Source organism: Diplotaxodon limnothrissa, linkage group LG13, assembly GCF_057381915.1.
Source record: "Diplotaxodon limnothrissa isolate DT_005_m linkage group LG13, D_limnothrissa_male_GT1.1, whole genome shotgun sequence".
NCBI classification, from domain to species: Eukaryota; Metazoa; Chordata; class Actinopteri; order Cichliformes; family Cichlidae; genus Diplotaxodon; species Diplotaxodon limnothrissa.
Genome location: NC_140608.1, coordinates 23,163,824 through 23,183,460, shown reverse-complemented (window position 1 = coordinate 23,183,460; position 19,637 = coordinate 23,163,824). Strand labels below are relative to the sequence as shown.

At 44.8% G+C, this 19,637-nt stretch overlaps 1 protein-coding gene across 1 annotated transcript in view; it reads left to right on the top strand.

The window, feature by feature from the left end:
• The window catches only part of adgra1b (adhesion G protein-coupled receptor A1b), a 203,894-nt gene extending 192,310 nt beyond the window's left edge, over positions 1-11,584 (top strand). Inside the window, exons 18-19 of the mRNA XM_085368918.1 lie at positions 9,746-9,841; positions 10,171-11,584. Coding sequence (XP_085225044.1) covers positions 9,746-9,841; positions 10,171-11,584 — 1,510 coding nt within the window. The remainder of the gene's footprint in view (positions 1-9,745; positions 9,842-10,170) is intronic.
• Positions 11,585-19,637: the final 8,053 nt, after the last annotated feature.

Here is a 19,637-nt window from a genome sequence, read left to right as displayed (position 1 = left end):
TCGTCCTCGGGATTCCCATACACTTGTTTGCCACACACCTAGGGGTCATTTTTGACCCGAGGACAACACAATGGTTAAGGTGATACAGAAACAGCTGCTTTCTGTTATAAGTTATAACATTATTGGCAAGTTGTTTAAATACTTAATTTTGAAATAACCATTCATACTTAAAATACTTTGTTAAAGTAGTTTTATTGGATTAAAAACGACTATGTCAGCCGCTCCAAATGGCAGACACGAGAACGCAGCATTGACTAAACTGAGGTCTGACAACATCGACAATTTGATAGCTGCAGTTCAGAATCTATGTAAATCAACACAACACAAACCTTTGTTAGCTGTTCATTAATAGGCATTTCAAAATAACCTGAGACATCATGTTTTGCCTTTTTATAGATTTTTTTATAGATTAGTGAAAACACAGTGTACTTTCGGTTATTTTGTGTGAGCTTTCCTTCCACACTTAAAGGTTTAGTAAGTAGGAGGGAGTGCAGGTGAATGTGAGGAGGAGAAGGAAGGACGGAGAAGTAATTGACTAAAGCCCTTCACCATAGCATCACCTCCAGTGCTTTTACTAATTACCGCAGTCACCCAGGAGGCCACTGAGCCAGAAGCTTTATCAAAAACCTAAATGTATTTAGCTTTTTAACCCTTTAACTCCTCTTCACTTAGACACGCGCACATCAGATTACATTTCTCCTATTTGTGTTGTTTTTTTTCCCCCTACTTCTTCGTTTTATTACTTTACTGCTTACGCCTAACATTTGGCACATTTAAGAGGATCGTTTTTTGGACCCATGCGGCGCTCCTCCTCTGCGGTGAGAAGGTGCTGTGTGAGCTCTTCAGCACATTGCAACCGTGCTGCAGAAGCTGCTGGAGCTTCAATGAGAAATCCTGTTAGAGGAAGGTTTCAGAGCAGCAACAGAGAGGCAAACAGGGGGCAGACCGTAGCAAATGTATGTTTGTCATTTAATCTGTCATTTTCTTAAAGCCTGCTGGGAAATTTCAGTTGCATGAATTTTCTTGAACTTTTCAGAATATTTTGCAGGAGATACAGCAGACGACCCCAAACTAGAAAATGATTTGAACATGTGGAGCTGCACTGGATATGAACCCTGCTGCAACACCTTACGTGCTTTTAGAATCGCTGTCTGTGGGGTGGTTTAAAAGGATTATTATGACGAATATAGCACTCTCATGGGCATTTATTGCCCATACCACCCGAAACTAATATCTGGAAAATTTATAAAGGGGCAGATTCATATGTCTGACATTATTAAAATTCGAATCTCTCAATAACGTATTCCTGACGAGTCGCTGAAAGTCTGAGGATACGGACGCCACTAAGATAAGGATCCCCTCAACCTATAAGCAGCACTTTCCTTGCAAAGCAAATCCTCAGACACCTGCGTGATTCAGGGGTTTAATATGGAATGTTCTCGAGGCTCTCCCATCATGCACTGCTTGTGAATGAGATAATTTGTCTGGGGGCAGACGGGGGGATTGTGTGGCACAGCAGTCAAGTTGATCCACAGTGATTGACTGTAATGCTCCCCGTCAGACAGGCTCATGCAATGAGACTTAGCAGCTGGAGACAAATCAATTTCTCTCCCCTCCCAACAACCCACCTATTTCTCCTCATCTACCTCTTTTCCCGTCCTTCCACTCTTGACAGCATCTGATGGCATATCCAGCCGACCATTACACCGACCCCTGTCAAAAATCTGCCACACCATGTTGGACCGCACACCTTAAACGCTTCTGTTTTTGCTATTAACTAACACCGATCCGGAGTGATGAGTGCTGATCTTTCCTCTAAAACTTAACAGAGGATTCACTATAGAATCTCCATCAAATATCTGACAATTATTGATAAAAACTTCTTATACCAGCCGTCGGTGTCAGTGATATCGAAAAGAAAACTCACATGACAAGTGCAGTCATGTAAGTGTAAAATAACACTACATGTATAGCAGGAAACAAGGGAGAAATCTAAGGTAATGTATTATGTAATGTATTGTAATACTCATTTAAATCTTTTTACAGTAGTTAAAATTTATTCATATTAATTTAGATGGACAAACAATTAAAATATACCCAGCACATGAGATGCTGCAGTGTGTTTTAAAGGGAAAAGGTCACCCATCAAGTCCCTAAATAACCCAAATAAATAGATAAACAAAAACAACTTTAATCTACTGTCTGTGTGTCATGTATAATTATCCATCCATCCATCCATCCATTTTCAACCGCTTATCCGAGGCCGGGTCGCGGGGGCAGCAGCCTAAGCAAAGAGGCCCAGACCTCCCTCTCCCCAGCCACCTCCTCCAGCTTATCCGGGGGAATACCAAGGCGTTCCCAGGCCAGCCGAGAGATATAATCTCTCCAGCGTGTCCTGGGTCTTCCCTGGGGCCTCCTCCCGGTGGGACATGCCTGGAACACCTCACCCAGGAGGCGCCCAGGGGGCATCCTTGTCAGATGCCCGAACCACCTCAGCTGACTCCTTTCGATGTGGAGCAGCAGCGGCTCTACTCTGAGCCCCTCCCGGATGGCCGAACTTCTCACCCTATCTCTAAGGGAGAGGCCAGCCACCCTTCGGAGGAAGCTCATTTCCGCCGCTTGTATCCGCGATCTCGTTCTTTCGGTCACTACCCACAGCTCGTGGCCATAGGTGAGGGTAGGGACGTAGATCGACCGGTAAATTGAGAGCTTCGCTTTTACACTCAGCTCCCTCTTCACCACGACAGACCGGTGCAGCGTCCGCATTACAGCAGCTGCAGCCCCAATCCGTCTGTCAATCTCCGGCTCCCTTCTCCCATCACTCGCGAACAAGACCCCGAGATACTTGAACTCCTCCACTTGGGGCAGGAACTCATCCCCGACCCGGAGAGGGCACTCCACCCTTTTCCGGCTGAGAACCATGGCCTCAGATTTGGAGGTGCTGATCCTCATTCCCGCTGCTTCACACTCGGCTGCGAACCGTTCCAGTGCGAGCTGGAGGCCCTCACCCGATGAAGCCAACAGAACCACATCATCCGCAAAAATCAGAGATGAGATTCTGAGGCCACCAAAGCGAAAGCCCTCCGCCACTTGGCTGCGCCTAGAAATCCTGTCCATAAAAATTATGAACAGAACCGGAGACAAAGGGCAGCCCTGGCGGAGCCCATCACCCACCGGGAACGAGTCCGACTTATTGCCGGCAATGCGAACCAAGCTCCTGCAACGGTTGTATAGGGATCGAATGGCCCGTAGCAATGGGCCAGACACCCCATACTCCCGCAGCACCTCCCACAGGACACCCCGAGGGACACGGTCGAATGCCTTCTCCAAGTCCACAAAACACATGTAGACTGGTTGGGCAAACTCCCATGCGCCCTCAAGTACCCTCGAGAGGATAAAGAGCTGGTCCAGTGTTCCGCGACCAGGACGAAAACCGCATTGTTCCTCCTGTATCCGAGGTTCGACTAGCGGACGAACTCTCCTTTCCAGCACCCTGGCATAGACTTTCCCAGGGAGGCTGAGGAGTGTGATCCCCCTGTAGTTGGAACACACCCTCCGGTCCCCCTTCTTAAAGATGGGGACCACCACCCCGGTCTGCCAGTCCACCGGTACTGCCCCTGATCTCCACGCAACATTGCAAAGGCGTGTCAACCAGGACAGCCCTACAACGTCCAGAGCCTTCAGGAACTCGGGGCGGACCTCGTCAACACCAGGGGCTCTGCCACCAAGGAGTTGTTTAACTGCCTCAGTGACCTCGCCCCCGGAAATTGGCGGGTCATTCCCCTCATCCCCAGACTCTGCTTCCTCCTCGGAAGACGTGTCAGTGGGATTAAGGAGGTCCTCAAAGTATTCCTTCCACCGCCTGACAATTTTCTCAGTCGACGTCAACAGCGCTCCACCAGCACTATACACAGTGCAGGTAGAGCACCGCTTTCCCCTCCTGAGACGCCTGACGGTTTGCCAGAATCTCTTCGAGGCAGTCCGAAAGTCTTTTTCCATGGCCTCTCCGAACTCCTCCCACACCCGAGTTTTTGCTTCAGCCACTGCCCGAGCCGCATTCCGCTTGGCCTGTCGATACCTGTCAGCTGCCTCCGGAGTCCCACAGGCTAACCAAGCCAGATAGGACTCCTTCTTCAGCCTGGTGGCTCCCTTCACCTCTGGTGTCCACCATTTGGTTCGGGGATTACCACCACGGCAGGCACCAACCACCCTGCGGCCGCAGCTCAATGCAGCAGCTTCGGCAATGGAGACGCTGAACATGGTCCATTCGGACTCAATGTCCCCAGTCTCCCTCGGAATGCTGTTGAAGCTCTGCCGGAGGTGTGCGTTGAAGATCTCGCGGACTGGGGCCTCTGCTAGACGTTCCCAGCACACCCTCACTACGCGTTTAGGTGCACCAGGTTTGTCCAGCGTCCTCCCCCGCCACCTGATCCAACTCACCACCAGGTGGTGATCAGTTGACAGCTCAGCCCCTCTCTTTACCCGAGTGTCCAGAACATAAGGTCGCAGGTCTGCTGATACGATTACAAAATCGATCATCGACCTACGGCCTAGAGCGTCCTGGTGCCACGTGCACTTATGGACACTCTTATGTTCGAACAGGGTGTTCGTTATGGCCAAACTGTGATTAGCACAGAAGTCCAATAACAAAGCACCGCTCGGGTTCAGATCAGGGAGGCCGTTCCTCCCAATCACACCCCTCCAGGTCTCGCTGTCGTTACCCACGTGAGCATTGAAGTCTCCCAGCAGGACAACAGAGTCTCCAGGTGGAGCACCTTCCAGCACCCCCCCCAGGGACTCTAAGAAGGCTGGGTACTCTGAACTGCCACTCGGCGCATAAGCGCAGATGACAGTCAGGACCCGTTCCCCGACCCTAAGGCGCAGGGAACAAACCCTCTCGTCCACCGGGAAAAACCCCAACGTACCGGCAGCAAGCCGAGGGGATATTAGAATACCCACCCCAGCCCGCCGCCTCTCACCAGGGGCAACTCCAGACTGAGACAGAGTCCAGCCCCTCTCCAGGAGACTGGTTCCAGAGCCCAAGCCATGCGTAGAGGTGAGCCCAACTATATCTAGCCGGTACCTCTCAACCTCACGCACTAACTCAGGCTCCTTCCCCACCAGAGAGGTGACATTCCATGTCCCTATTGCCAGTCTTGGCAGCCGGGGGTCAGTCCGCCAGGGCCTCCGCTCCTGGCCGCCACCCGACACACAATGCACCCGACCCCTATGGCGCCTCCTGCGGGTGGTGGGCCTGCGGGAGGATGGGCCCATGTCTCCTCTTCGGGCTGTGCCCGGCCGGGCCCCATGGACTAAGGCCCGGCCACCAGGCGCTCGCCCTCGAGCACCCTCCCCGGGCCTGGCTCCAGGGCGGGGCCCCGGTAACCCTATCCCGGGCAGGGTAAACTGTTCCCTCGATGTCCTTTTCATAAGGACATCAGTTACAGTAATTTATGGTACCAAGAAGGCGTTAGTTATATTTTAGTGGGTACTTTGCTGAGAGGTCATGTTCTACTTGGGAAGCATCCATAGACCTAAAAATATCTCTGCTGCAAATAGCCTACAGTGAAACTCTAAGACTGAAACTGTGTGAAAAACTAGACATGACAGAAAACTATTTGTGACTTTAGAAAGGAAAATGTCCCAGCAATTATGATGGTGCTCAATACTCGACCCGAGGAAAACCACCGGGTAACAAATTAAGCGACTGTAGCCTTTGGCAGCTCACCTCTCTCAAATAGAGAAAAGAATACAATGCTCTTTGCAATTATATCATCCATGTGTTTTGATTAGTGACATGAAATATAATTTACAAAATCTTACAATATTTGCAAAGTTTTGTAAAGTGTATATGTGCAAAACTGTTGTTTTGGAGACACACACATGGATCCTGCTGCTGTATGATGCTGCAGGTGATTAATGAACTGTTTAAAGAGCACTTTCACTCGCTGGGCCCACGTCCTCATTTGAGGTTTGATAGCGTTTTAGTAGATAAAGGAGAAGGGCTTGGATATGAATTAAGCTGCAGTTTGGGGAAGGCCTCGAAGGGGCCTGGCGGCAGCTCCCGGGCCTGGCAGATCCCCGTGTATTAAATAGAAGTGAAGAAGTTAAAGAATTGAAAAGGGAAGGGAGGGTGGGGCAGGTAAACGAGAACTACGGCTTGTAGAACTGGGGGGACATATATAGATGAGAACCGGAAGGAGCGTGTTTGGAGGCGTGGTCCCGCTCCTGAAATTCTGATACTTTAACTCCAACAAAAAGTGATTCTTTGCCTTCATAAATATGAAGCAATAATTTTGAATAAACTGCAACTGAAATAAAATCAAATGTTTGTTTATTCAAATAATTAATCATTAAGGAAAGTATGATTGGTATAAAGTGTATACCAGTCAAGTTTATTTTTGTTTTTGACAAGATTTTGACCAGAATTTGATCAAATTCAGCATTTGGGGCATAATTATTTTGAATGAGAAGACTACCACACATTTTTAATAGATGTGAAGTTTCAGAGCAAAGTGAATCCGGCTACACTTAACCTACATAAAGTTGTGTTGTGATTTTTGGAGAAGTCTCTGCGTGTGCTTCTTTTAGGCTTTGAACAAAGTGATTTGCAGACTTTGTTCTGTCCTCTGTTAGTTTTATGATTAAGGGGGGATTTTAAGGCTTCCTCTTATTTGTGACAGTGTCTCAAAGCTGTTGTCACATGATAAAAGTAGCAAAAAATGTATCAGAAAATAAAATGGTATATGGAAGAACATCTTTCTTTGAAAAAGACTACTTGAAATTAACATAGACTGTTCAGAGTTTTTGCTTGAGTGTTATCTAAGGCGCTTGGAAATAAAAAAATTCTGGACGTGATAGGGTGGGGCTAGGTTTCACAATGAGCTCACCCGAAACCTTGGCTAATTGTGACCTACACTCGTTTTCACATCTTGGCTCATGTGATTAGGTAGAGGATCATTAGGGGTCCTTTTGTCCCTCTTGGGGGGTTACTCCCACTGGGTTTAAATCTGGGGCTCTCCACCATTTGACCCTAGAACTGAAGAAGCTTCTCGGATGAGAGGTGAAATGTGTTCAAGCAACTTAAAGAAGTCCAGACGCTTTTCTTTCCAAGCTCTTTAGACTACAATGGCCTGGATGACTGAGAACCTTCACAGACATATTGCTTGAGTGTTATTTTGTGAGTTGTTTTTATTCTGTTTGCGATCCTTATGCTAAGCTGTGGTAGCTGGCACAGCTTTCTTTTGGCTGTGGCATCAATCTTTGCATAAATCTGTGCATTTAACTCTTGGCAAGTAAGCTAATGAGTATATTTCCCAAAGTGTTGAACTGTCACTTCATTCAGCTTACTTTGCCCATTAAAGAGAATTCAGACCTGCAGGACTGTGGTTAATGCCAAATTTATGCCTTAATGTTCCATCCTCCAGCTTTACTCCAAAGCCCTTGCCCTCTGCTGGAGCTGAATATGACCATCAGTTGTCCCCAGCTGTGCTATGTATATCCTGGACAGGGTCCAGAGAAAGGACAGTGCACAGTCATAAAAACAGAAGATAAGCATAAGCATAGGAACAAAAAGAGGAGTTGCTGTAGCTACTGACTAAAAGGCACTTTAGGGTCTATTTATATCAGATGATTGCTGTTCTTAAACTCACTCAAAAGCACAAGACTGCATACACAGCCATTTTGTTTGAGTTTGAAGGCTTTTTTAAAAAAGTAGATTGGCCAACAAAGAGGATGAGTACATTCAAGGGGGGCAGGATTTTGTGTGCATATTCATATTAGAATGGGTGCATTAGCAAGAATTTTAATGCGGTAGACCTTTTCGAATAAAAACGAGGCAGCAAGTAGAATGAAATATATCACACGCTCTCGATACAGTTTCTGCATGTACTGTACATGTGCTTCACTTGGGACCACGTCTTAAGGAAACACATGCTGGCTTTCCTAGAAGGGATAAAAGGGGAATGAGGGTTATAAAGTGCTGGGTGCTTTAACATCTACTAGCTCTTCTCATTTATGCTTATCTAGCTGACGGGTGTGTAAATGGCTTTCTGCTGGAGCAGGGTCCCCCAGGAGAACCATTCCACTCACACAGACAGTGACAGGCCAGTAATGCTCCCCCCGAAAACCCCCTGTCTTTGCCTCACCTCCAGCCACCCCTCACCGACCAGCCCAGACAAACATCTTGATTGTAATTGAATTTTCAGAACGGCTGCTGTGTGACGGAGTAACGATTGGAAGGGAGAGCGACAGAGAGAGAGAGAGAGCCACAGTAAGAAGGGGTGGAAGGGAGGAAACTGAGGATGAAGACGGAGGAAGATGGAGTGGTGGAAAGGTTAGAGTAATGACAGAGGCTAAGATTGAACAGGAAGGAAGAGGAAATAGCATACTGTTGTATAGCATGACAGTGGAGGGAAAGCCAAGGACAGGAAGCTGCTGGGGGATTAGCTTTGTTTCTGCGCCGAAGTCTTGACGGATCGTAATATATTGTTGCAATGCAAGTTTCATGGTTCACATACCTGCCGTGCGCATGCATAAGTGTAGCTGACATGTGAAAGATCAAGGAGAGGGGGAAAAAAGCACCGAATAATCTGCGGTTAACATTAGAATATCATCCTTGAGAACATTTAATCCGACACAAAGTAAACAGAACTAAACATGGTAATACCTAGGGGCATAATGCACTGTTGTTAAGATCATACTTTATTAGTTCCGCTTCACATCTTTCTCCCATTGATATTATTGTTTGTTTGGGTTTTTTTTTCTCCAGCTAGCCTTATATAGTCTTGATTTAATTGGATAAACCGCCATTACATCAGCTATGTTGGCAAGTGAGGTCAGAGCTAATTCACTTAAAACACGTGTTAAAATTAAAGGTAGTTCTGCTAAATTTCTTGGTGGCTTACAACATAACACGAATGCTGTATTTCTGGGGTTGTTGCTATGAAAGCTAAAATAACTGCCACTTAGCTGTATAACTCTGTGCTTCATTGTTGTGTAGTGTTTTTTTCATTTTGTCTATTAAGTGACCTGCCCTCTTTATGATAATGAAAGCTGAAGTCGAGGATACAATCCGTTTTCTGTATGTCTGATAAGCCAGTTTTGATAAGTTCGCCATCCCTTTCCTATTAAATCCGCACTCTCTTTCCATATTCGGTGCTCTGATGAATAGCAGATGCCCTAAATGAGCACTGACAAGTTTATCGCCGGGAAAACAGATTTGTTTATATAGGAAAATTTACACTTTGATTTGTGGCAAAGAAAACAAATTGTAGGTGGCGATTCCTCCCATGGAGTGTGGTCACAGGCACACCGACAAGTTCCAATCACACATCATTGATCTTTGTTCATTCATTTATTTTAAAACACTCATAAAGCTGCATTCACCAGTGGCTCCATACTGTAGTGGTTAACACATTTGTCCCAAAACAGAAAAGCTTTCCCAAGAGGAGAGACAAATTCTCACGTGGTGTTTAAAAGAAAAAAAAAAGCTGCCAAATCAAATGTGTGTGTCCATCTGCTGTGGTAACCAGTCCATTCACAGCACAAGTCAGCATCTTTCATCTGTCACCTTCTTTGACAGCTTTTTTAATCTTCCTGAAGTCTTATTTTGACAGTGTATTTTTATAATCCACATGTGTGACACAGGATTTGTAAATGTCTTTTCACTTCCAACTTTGATATTCTTGCCCTACTGACCCTGTCTCACTCTCTCTTTTTACCCCTCCCCCCATTACCCTCAAAGATTTTATCTAGTCAGCGGTGGAGTGCCCCTCATCATCTGCGGGGTCACGGCAGCTGTCAATATAGACAACTATGGCAGCAGGGAGCAAGCGCTGTAGTAAGTCCTAGATTTGCTTCTTCCTGAGTCAGTCTGAGATGATGTTTCACATTGTTATGCAAATAAAGAGTTTTTTTATGTTTTACTCCCAAAAATTAAATTTGATTTAATCTTCTTTAAACGCTGTTAGACGGGTGTATACATAGACACAAGCGTATGCTCCCTTTGGTGGATGTGTATTTCATTTAGTTACTCTCTTCTCAGTAAACACATAAAGATGATGTGACTTTATGAAGGTAACCATTTAATTACAAACAGAAAGTAAACTTTGAATTGTTCCATATTTCTTATGGTATTAAAGTGCAGTGGTGTGTTTGTGTGTGTTGCAGCTGCTGGATGGCGTGGGAGCCCAGTCTGGGAGCATTCTTTGGCCCCGTAGCTTTCATCGTCCTGGTCACGTGCATCTATTTCCTCTGCACATTCATCCAGCTACGGCGACACCCTGAAAAGAAGTACGAGCTCAAGCAACTGACGGAGGAGCAGCAGAGGCTGGCTGCTGTCGATGTGCCGACACACTGCCACCAGGGAGCCGAGCCCGGAGCCCTGGCTCCACCGCCCAGCGGGAGCCACTGCCCCGCCGGCTGCCCTGGCATTCCCATCAACCCCGCGCTGCTGGCCAACGAGCACTCCTTCAAGGCTCAGTTAAGAACAGCGGCCTTCACCCTATTCCTCTTCCTGGCAACCTGGACTTTTGGGGCACTAGCTGTGTCACAGGGCCACTTCCTGGACATGATCTTCAGCTGCCTTTATGGTGCCTTCTCCGTCACCCTCGGCCTCTTCGTCCTCATCCATCACTGTGCCAAGCGGGACGATGTTTGGCATTGCTGGTGTTCCTGCTGTCCTGGACGAAGCGCCGACGCCTCCTCTGGTGCCCCCGCGCCCGCTCAAACGCGGCCCAAAGTCAACGTGAACGGAGATACCCCCGGGCACGGCCACGGCCACAGCCACTGCCACCATGACTCACCTTGTCAGGCTAAAGCTCTAAGCTGTGGCCATGGCAGCTTAGCTCACTGTAAACACGCTGCCCTTCCTTCCTCACAAAATCACATGACGTGTCTAGCGCCAGTGACGCCGTGCTGTGCCGCACTGCACAGCCAGCAGCTTATGGAAGAAGAGCCCGCGGCCACGCATGTGCTGCTGCACGCTGACCCGGAGGGTTACCGGCCGGGGATCCAGTTGCACCCCTGCCTAAAGAGCAGTGCCAGGACTAAAGGCCGACATCTCAGCCGCAGGGATGGGGCCGGTGCTTGTGGAGCGGGGAGTGAGAGGGAGTACGCCTATCACATCCCCTCTAGTGTGGATGGAGGCAGCGTGCACAGCTTACACACTGACAGCCCCCACAGCACACACGAGCGCCACGCCCACATCTGTCCACACCTGGCCCACGAAGGCCACCATGACGTGCATCACACATGCCACGCTGCTGCAGAGTCCCTGGCATGCCATAATCCCTGCCACAGGCACATCTGCTGTGCCAAGGCAGACCTTTTCCCTTCTCTGTGCCCGGCAGAAGCAGGAGACACGGGCGTCTTCCTGTGCGGCTGCGGCAAAGTGGCTGAGGAGGACCCCGTGGCAACACATCACCATTTGGAAATGCACGCCCCGCGCAGACAATCTTACCCTCAGAACCCGCCCAATCAGAACGGGATTCTAAAGGGGAGCCTGCATGAGGGTCTCCTCTACACGTCAGACAGCACAGGAAATATACGCACTGGACCCTGGAAGAATGAAACTACTGTGTAGTGTGGGAAGACTGAGAAGAGGGGATGCAGGCAGCATTCCTGCTTCCCCTTCTAGGATAATAAAAAAACAAAGAATTGTATAACATTTTAAAACATCACAATCAGCGTGGGATATTTTTTTATTTTAATGTCCTCTTGATTTTATGTGTGCTGTTTTACTGTACAGAATTCCATTTGAACGCTCTCCTTCAGGGGGCATCCACTGACAGAAACCGAATTTCTTCCATCACAATGAATTTGTGAAAACGTGTGTCGCATGGCGCCTTCAGATGTAATCGAAGGTGTCGCCACTGTTCCATATTACTACAGATCTATCTCTCTCTATATATACAAGAAAATGAATGGTTGTACGTATGAATTTGTGTGTGTTAACGCTCAAAGGCAACACGCTGCAAGATATTTTTTACACTTTGAAACACGTCAAATAGTCTCTGATGACAGTGAACCTCCAGTACTTAAAAGAACTTCTTGGCATCCATGTTTTAGACAACTAAACCAGCAGTTTTAGACTTCATGGGTATTTTTGCCATTCGGTCAAGCAACTGTGAATATCTACTAGAGTTTTCTAAAAAAAAGAAATATATATAAATATATATAAAGATACTGTTGCTTACAAGAGATGTGTGGATGCCAGTTAAGTTGTGAAAATTCAAAGCAACAGAAAAAGAGAAGTGAAATTAAGCATCCTCTTATCCAGGTCAGTATTGATCGTGCTGTCTATATGATGTCTTCACTGTTGTGTTTCTTTTTCTTTTCTGTTCTGGAGAGAATAACGGCACATCAGCAGCAACAGCATTGTGTGTAGAAAGTTACTGTCAGTGAGTCATTGGATCCATTGTGCCATAAAGAGCCAGGTCCTCACAGCAAAGTTCATTGCCAAACCGGTGTGCTGGTTTTTATTCCATTCAGCTCAGTTTGCACACGCTTCATGTGACGGTATCACATCAGCTTATGTTTCTCTGTACAATCAATCTAGAAAAAAAAAACCGCAACAACAATAACAGCAAGCTGCATCAACATAACTTTGGGAAACCAGCCCAGCGTCCTGTAATTTTCCCTCCTATTAAAATGCTAATAAAATATTTCAGACTCACCCGACATTGGCCGAAGCCAAAAAAATGATACATGGCAGACACCAGAGCAAATTCGGCCCTGTTGTGTTTTATAAATTTATAATTTGCCTTATAAAAGCTCCAACGCATGCATGCTTATATGTAGCTGTGTTTTAATGGTGTAAATGAATGCCTTTCCACAGACATATCATTTGACTCGACCCAATGCAGCTTGCCATGTGTCCTTTTTTGAAGCACTTGTGGATTATTTCACTTCTCAACAGTACTATTTGGCTCTTGTGACCTTCATGTTGCATCACTTTAAAAAGGACCCATTATGCTCATTTACAGCTTCATAGTTTTTTTTTAATCTTCAATCTTAGAGTCATCTTTGCAAGATTCATAGTTTAAATGAATCCTTCTTTATCTTATACCAGGCTTTAGTGCAGTTATTTCTGGGCAACTGCTTTAGCCCAGAACACCCAGTTTTCTCCTGATTGGTTGCCCTTCAGAAACAGCACATGTGTGGCCAAAAGTAATAGCCAAAGCTGATACCCCCCTCACTGAATCAAACAGAGTCGACACTAGAAAAAAAACATTTAGAGAGGTTTCAAGATTGCTTTTGACATTGTAACAATATATGTATTACAGAAAATAAGATAAACCATAAGCTATCCCTTTATTCTTACATTTATTCAGGAGTCCAGTCAGTAAAATCATATGTCCTGCTTTGGTGACAGCTTTTGTCAGGACTGCTAACAGATGAAATGTGGATCATTTCTTTTTTTGTTTTTTTAAACCGTGAAGGTCACACTCTCTTTGAAGAATTGCCTCTCGAAAGAGAAGCCAAAAGAGTCTCCGTGTTGATTTAGAAGCGCTTGTTTGTTTTATGAATGATAATATTTAATACAATGCTCCAGACAAAACAAATCATACATTTCATCAGACCAGCCAACACTTCATAAAAAAAACAACATCCAAAGCATAATCTCACAGCAAAGCCCACTCTCGCGAAACCACCTCAGCATGCGCACCACCTCTCTATCCATCTCGTGCACTTTTTGTCCGTGTATATAGAATTGGTTTCTGATGAATTATTTTTTATGAGATTTAAGATATTTAAGAATAAAATAAGTCTATGTAAAAGAAAGTTGTATGGGAAAAAACTGACCTCTCAGTGTTATAATGCTCAGTATCTGAGTTTAGAAATGTCCTTTTTGTTTTCAAATGCCTTTTTTTTCTGTCGACTTCATAAAGTATGCAGACTCGCCGTGTGTTGTGAGACTTATCCTGTCATATCAGAAATAGAAATGCACTACCCATTATAACGTTTGGCCTGCCAGAATAGTATTTGTCACTTACGGTGTCGTTATAATAGAAGTGCTTGTTCAGACAGACCTGAATTAAGGAAAGAAATTCAGAGAAAGAAAGCAAAATATTAATGTGACAGTCCTTCTGGTTGAATGGCAAGGCTTTGAACAGTAAAGGAAGGCAATGGTAGACATCAAAGATGATGCATGAACCTCATAGCTTTGCACAGGGCCATTGGAGTTATTGCCAGGGACTGGGACAAAATGGGATGTTATGGGTTCAGCTTATGGGTTATAAAACATTGGCCCACAATTGATCATACAATACAAGCTCCTTTGAGCCACCTTGGATGCTAGCAGCCAGCGGCCCTGGCTTTATAGTTATTGGAAAGGGATTTGTAACAGTATCACAACGAAATCATCCCACATTAAACCGAGAGAACATCGGTCTAGGTTAATTGCTGTACAACATGTGCATTTGCTGGTGGTGTGTCTTAGGAGCAGCCCGAGCTTTTCAGTGTCTGTGAGACGGTGTGTTTGGTATCACAGGCCGCCATAGGCCACCTTCTCTGTCGCCATCAGTAACAGATGTACTGCCCCAAACAAGCTAGCTGGCTTCGTTTCGGCTCACCAGGCGCCTGCTGGAATATTCACCTGTGGTACTGTGACAAAACCTAAAGCCAGTTTTCAATTTTTTCTACATTGACACAGATTCCAATAAATGTATTTTTTCACCATGCAACGGACGAGCGCGTCTTTGGCTTTGTGTTTGTGTGCCTGCCACCTGTGTGTATGTGTGTGAAAGTGCATTTAACATATGTGAATATGAATCCAAGTGATCGCAAAAGCCTGTTTTTTCCCTCTTCTTCTTCTTCTTCTTCTTCATAATTCTCTTTTATAACTTCTGCCAGCGTGATGAAAATTGAGATGTCTTTTGGACTCACCATGGGGGAGGAATCAAGTGATAACAGGCTTGACTGCTGTTCCTGCTGCTGCTGCTGTGCGAGTGTGTGTGGTGCATGCCCAGACTTTTGTCCACATACATGCACAGGCATCTGCACATGCACATATCTTGCAGGAAATGAGACACTGTGTCTTCTGCGCATCACAAACGGCACCCTGATTTGACAGGCCGTGAAACGCCTGAGCACATTTAATATGCAGCTGGATTTTTTTTTCTTTCCCAAGGCCACACAGCTCTCTCTTCAGCCTCACAACCATCAGATTATTCGTGTGACTGAAAGCCATGTGAAATATCAAACCCCCGATCTCCTTCTCTGTTGGCTGTGAGGACCCAGGCTTAACATGAGTACTGCAGGGTGTTATGAAAGGTGAGTAATGGATGTCTCGAGCCTCTATCTTTTAAAGAAACCAAATTATTTTGTGTGCTGCAGTGCCAAATGAGTAGCTGCCATCCTTGTATATGACGCTTGCCCGTGTCTTTGAATAAATAAGTGTGTGTGTGTTTTTTAAGTGCTCAACAAAGAGTCAATAAAGCACATGGATGATTCACCGTGAGGCTTGAAGACTGAAGGCCGTGGTAGGTGAGGCCATGGTGGTTTGGCAAAGGGAGAAATTGGCCCAGGGAGGCAGCTGTTTCATTAAAAATTAATCTGATTTTAGCAACACAGATGTGTGTTTATGATACAATTAACAGTGTTTTAATTTCCTGTTGTAATAGATAGGCCTATAAGTAGGAGTATTAGCCAAAGAAGAAGAGCAGGAGATGTGAAGAGAAATGCTTATGTGCCCCTGCAAAGAAATACGCTTCATGTATGGTACGGAAACCATACATGCAGTACAATTAGATTTTACTGAGGGGCTTCTATCATGATGCAAGAACTGTACATATGAACAGGGGCATGATTTGTGAGTCTCTTTGTAAGCCTGTCTCTTAACACGTGTCAAAATTGCTGTTATCTTTCGCTATCTCTCATGTAGATCTAACAACATATGCCACGTAAACAATGTTCCTCTGGTGTATAGAGACTTGTATTACTTTGTCTTACTTAATCAAGAATGTCTTTGATTTCTCTCAGACCATGTTATACCGTTTATATGCCTTTGGCTTCCTCCCTTACTCCCCACACGTTTAGTAGCTCTACCCCCCCTCCTCCTCCTCCTCTTGTCTTGTCGGACAAGACTTGTGATAGAAGGCTGTGATCGTCATGCTAATGTTGTCCTTGGCTTAAATAACATGCTAGAGATTCGCGGGGTGGGGAGAGCGAGAGGGAGCAGCAGAGTGAAGGCGGGGTGGTGAGGAGGGGGCGGTGGATGGAGGGGAAAGCAGGACGGATAGTTTGAGGCTTATGAGAAGAAAGACACGGCGAGGGAGGTGGAGAGATCAAAGGGGAAGAAAAGACAGAAAGAGGTGGGCAAAACTTCTTATTAGATATCATCACTTGGTTTCTTGGAAGCTACATTTCTAATGGGTGTCCGTGAAATTTGTGTGTGTGTATGTGAGAGTGCATCTCAGGCTTGCTGCAGTGGAAGGTAATTTACTCCAGTGCCAACGTCACGCCCACTGGTTTTACACATGCAAATCCGTTCATCTATCTGAACGAATATCTATAAACATCTATAAACACTGTAATGTAGCCTATAAAGGTGGAGCTCCTCAGAATACAGTGAGTCCTGATGATATCACACTGATGTCACTATTTAAAATATGCACTTTTTATGAAAAGTCTGAACTATTACTGATGAAATCAATGTTTATAGTGAACCTCACCTATTCCAGAGAGTAATTTATGCAAAGCCTCCAGGTTGCATTAGTGGTAAATACATCATATGGCAAGAAGATGCTGAATCTGCTCCTGATGTTTCTGGGAATGTTGTAAGATCTGAGGGTGACGTTTCAGATAATGACAGAAAAGAATGTTGTTCCAATAATTTAATAATTTACTAAATACACTCATTGCCCACTTTGTTTGGTAAACGAGTTTGGTAAACCTTGCTAGTAAACCTTGTTTTGCCTTCAGAACTGTCCTAATCAGTTCTGAGGCATCACACAGTTTCAGTAACAATACTCAGGTGTGGTGTTAAAACAATGCTCGGTTGGTACTAGGGGCCCAAAGTATGCCAGGAAAATATCCCCATACACCAATAAAACACCAACAACAGTTTTAACTGCTGAAACAAGGCAGGATGGATCCGAGTTGTTATGCCAAGTTTTGACATAGCCATCCAAATGTCACAGCAGAAATTAAGGCTCAGGCAACATTTTTCCTGTCTTCTGTTGTAGACTTTCCCGTTCTTAGTTGACAGGAGTGGCACATGTGGTCTTCTGCCCAACTGCTTGAAGGTTTGGGTTTGGTGTCTTCAGAGATGCTCTTCTGCATACTTTGGTTATGATGAGTCTTTATTTGAGTTACTGTTTCCTTTAGCTAATCTACTCTGACTTCTAGCATCAACGTGGTCCAAAGAACTGCTGCTCACACGATATTTTTTCTCATTTCAGACATTCTGTAAAAAAAAAGACAAGGCTGTGTTAAAATCCCTGTAGATTACAATTTGTGAAATACAAACACGCCACATTCGAACTCTCTTAAGTCACCTCGCTTCTCCATTCTGATGCTCAGTTTGAACTTTGGTAGCTTGTCTTGAACATGTCTACATGCTTAAACAATCCTGTTTTCCTGCTATGTGAGCTATGTATTAGCTCTTTGCCTTAACAAGCAGTTGAACAGGTACACCTAACAAGGTGGCCAGTGACTGTGTGAATCATTTTGTTAACGTTTACCTCCATTAAATTGCTGCTTATTCTATGCCTATGTATTTTTACTCTTTACTGTTTTCTTACTGTAGACGGTCTGTTTTACAATATTTTTTATGCATTCTGTAGAGAATCTTTATACTGGGCTTTTTCATATTGGAGAAAGAGAGGACAGAAATCACAGGTCTATATAAGAAATGAATGATCAACCAATCACATTTAACCCTTTATTGTGCTGTTAATGTCATACTGTCTTACTGGGACACCTAAAGAAATGTACCATCACTAATGTGTGTTTTCGCTACTTCTAGGAATTACTAGTTCTTATCATGCTATCACCAACACTTGCTATGAGTCACCTATGACTTGCTCATATCAGCAAAAATGAAAAACAAAAAAAACATAGAAGCTTAACACAGACTGTCTGATTATCACTTTGTATGTGTTTAAGGATTCATCATGGTCCTGATGGATCCTATCTGTCTCATTTGTTTGTCCTCAATAACAGCAGCTGTGCTCTTTGCAAGCACAGATTGTTTGATTTCATCTCTTTACGTCTCTCTGGGTTGATGATTGCTTAATTTTTACTCTGTGCATACAAGAGCACAGTTTCAATGTGATAAGAATACTCTGGACTTACAGGAGAAAGGCTAGCAGATATCTTAAGAACAAGCCGAAGCTCTGCATGAATGCAGCCACTTGGACATAAAGACAACTTTAGAACTAAAGGAGCACTGAGGCCTTTACAAAGTGCAATATTACATTTCTTTCATTGTTACTTGAGAAAACTGGTAAAGTTAGCCTCAGTCTCGCTATCGTGTAACTTTCTTTTCCATACGTGTTTTTTTTTCTATTCTTTTTGAGACAGAAATTTCAATTACTTTGTTTCTGTTCATGAAAGCAGGCCAGACTCACATTCACTGTTTATGTAGCTTTATTTCTGTCTCCACCATTCCTCTTTAACAAAAACCCAAAACAATACAAAACAGGCTAAAAAGCAACACTGTTGAACTGAGCAATTACTACACTACACCGGTTAGGCACAACAAATGACCACCTGCCTAATATTATGTTGGTCTCCTTTTACTGTAGGTAAAAGGTAGGAGGTACGTGTCAAAGTAACATTCAATTCCATTTTATTTTTATGGTGCCAAATGGTAACAACTTAATTGCCTCAAGGCACTTTATATATGTAAGGTGAAGACCCTATAATAACACAAAGGAAACAGAAAACCCCAACAATCATATGATCCCCTATGAACAAGTGATTTGGAGACAGTGGGAAGGAAAAACTCCCTTTTAACAGGAAGAAATCTCCAGCAAAATCAGGCTCAGGAAGGGGCAGACATCTGACGTGAACATTTGGGTTTAGGGGATTAACACAGGACCCAGAGATGACTAATAACTGATAATTAAATGGCATCCACATAGATGGCAGGACCCAAAGTTTCAGAACATTGCACAAAGCATCACACTGCGTCCACTGGCTTGCCCTCTTCCTATAATGCATCCTGCTGGTACCAGGTGTTCTCCAGATAAGCAATGCACTTTCACATGGCCATCCACGTGATGTAAAAGAAAGCATGATTCATCAGGCCTGGCCACCTTCTTCCTCTGCTCTGTGGTCCAGTTCTTCTGCTCATGTGCTCATTGTTGGCACTTTTGGCAGTGGACAGGAGTCAGAGTGGGCATTCTGACTGGTCTGCAGCCCCATGCACAACAAACTGTGATGCACTGTGTATTCTGACAGCTTTCTGTCAAAACCAGCATGAACTTTTTTTTTGTCAATTTAACCTGCATCTGTTGGACATGACCACAGGCCAGCCTTTGCTCACCCCCATGCATCAGTGCGCTTTTGCGTTTGTCAAACTCGCTCAAAATCCTCATGCCCATTTTTCCTGCTTGTAACACATCAACTTTGGGGACAAAATGTTCACTTGCTCCCTAATATATCCCACCCACTAATAGGTGCCAGGA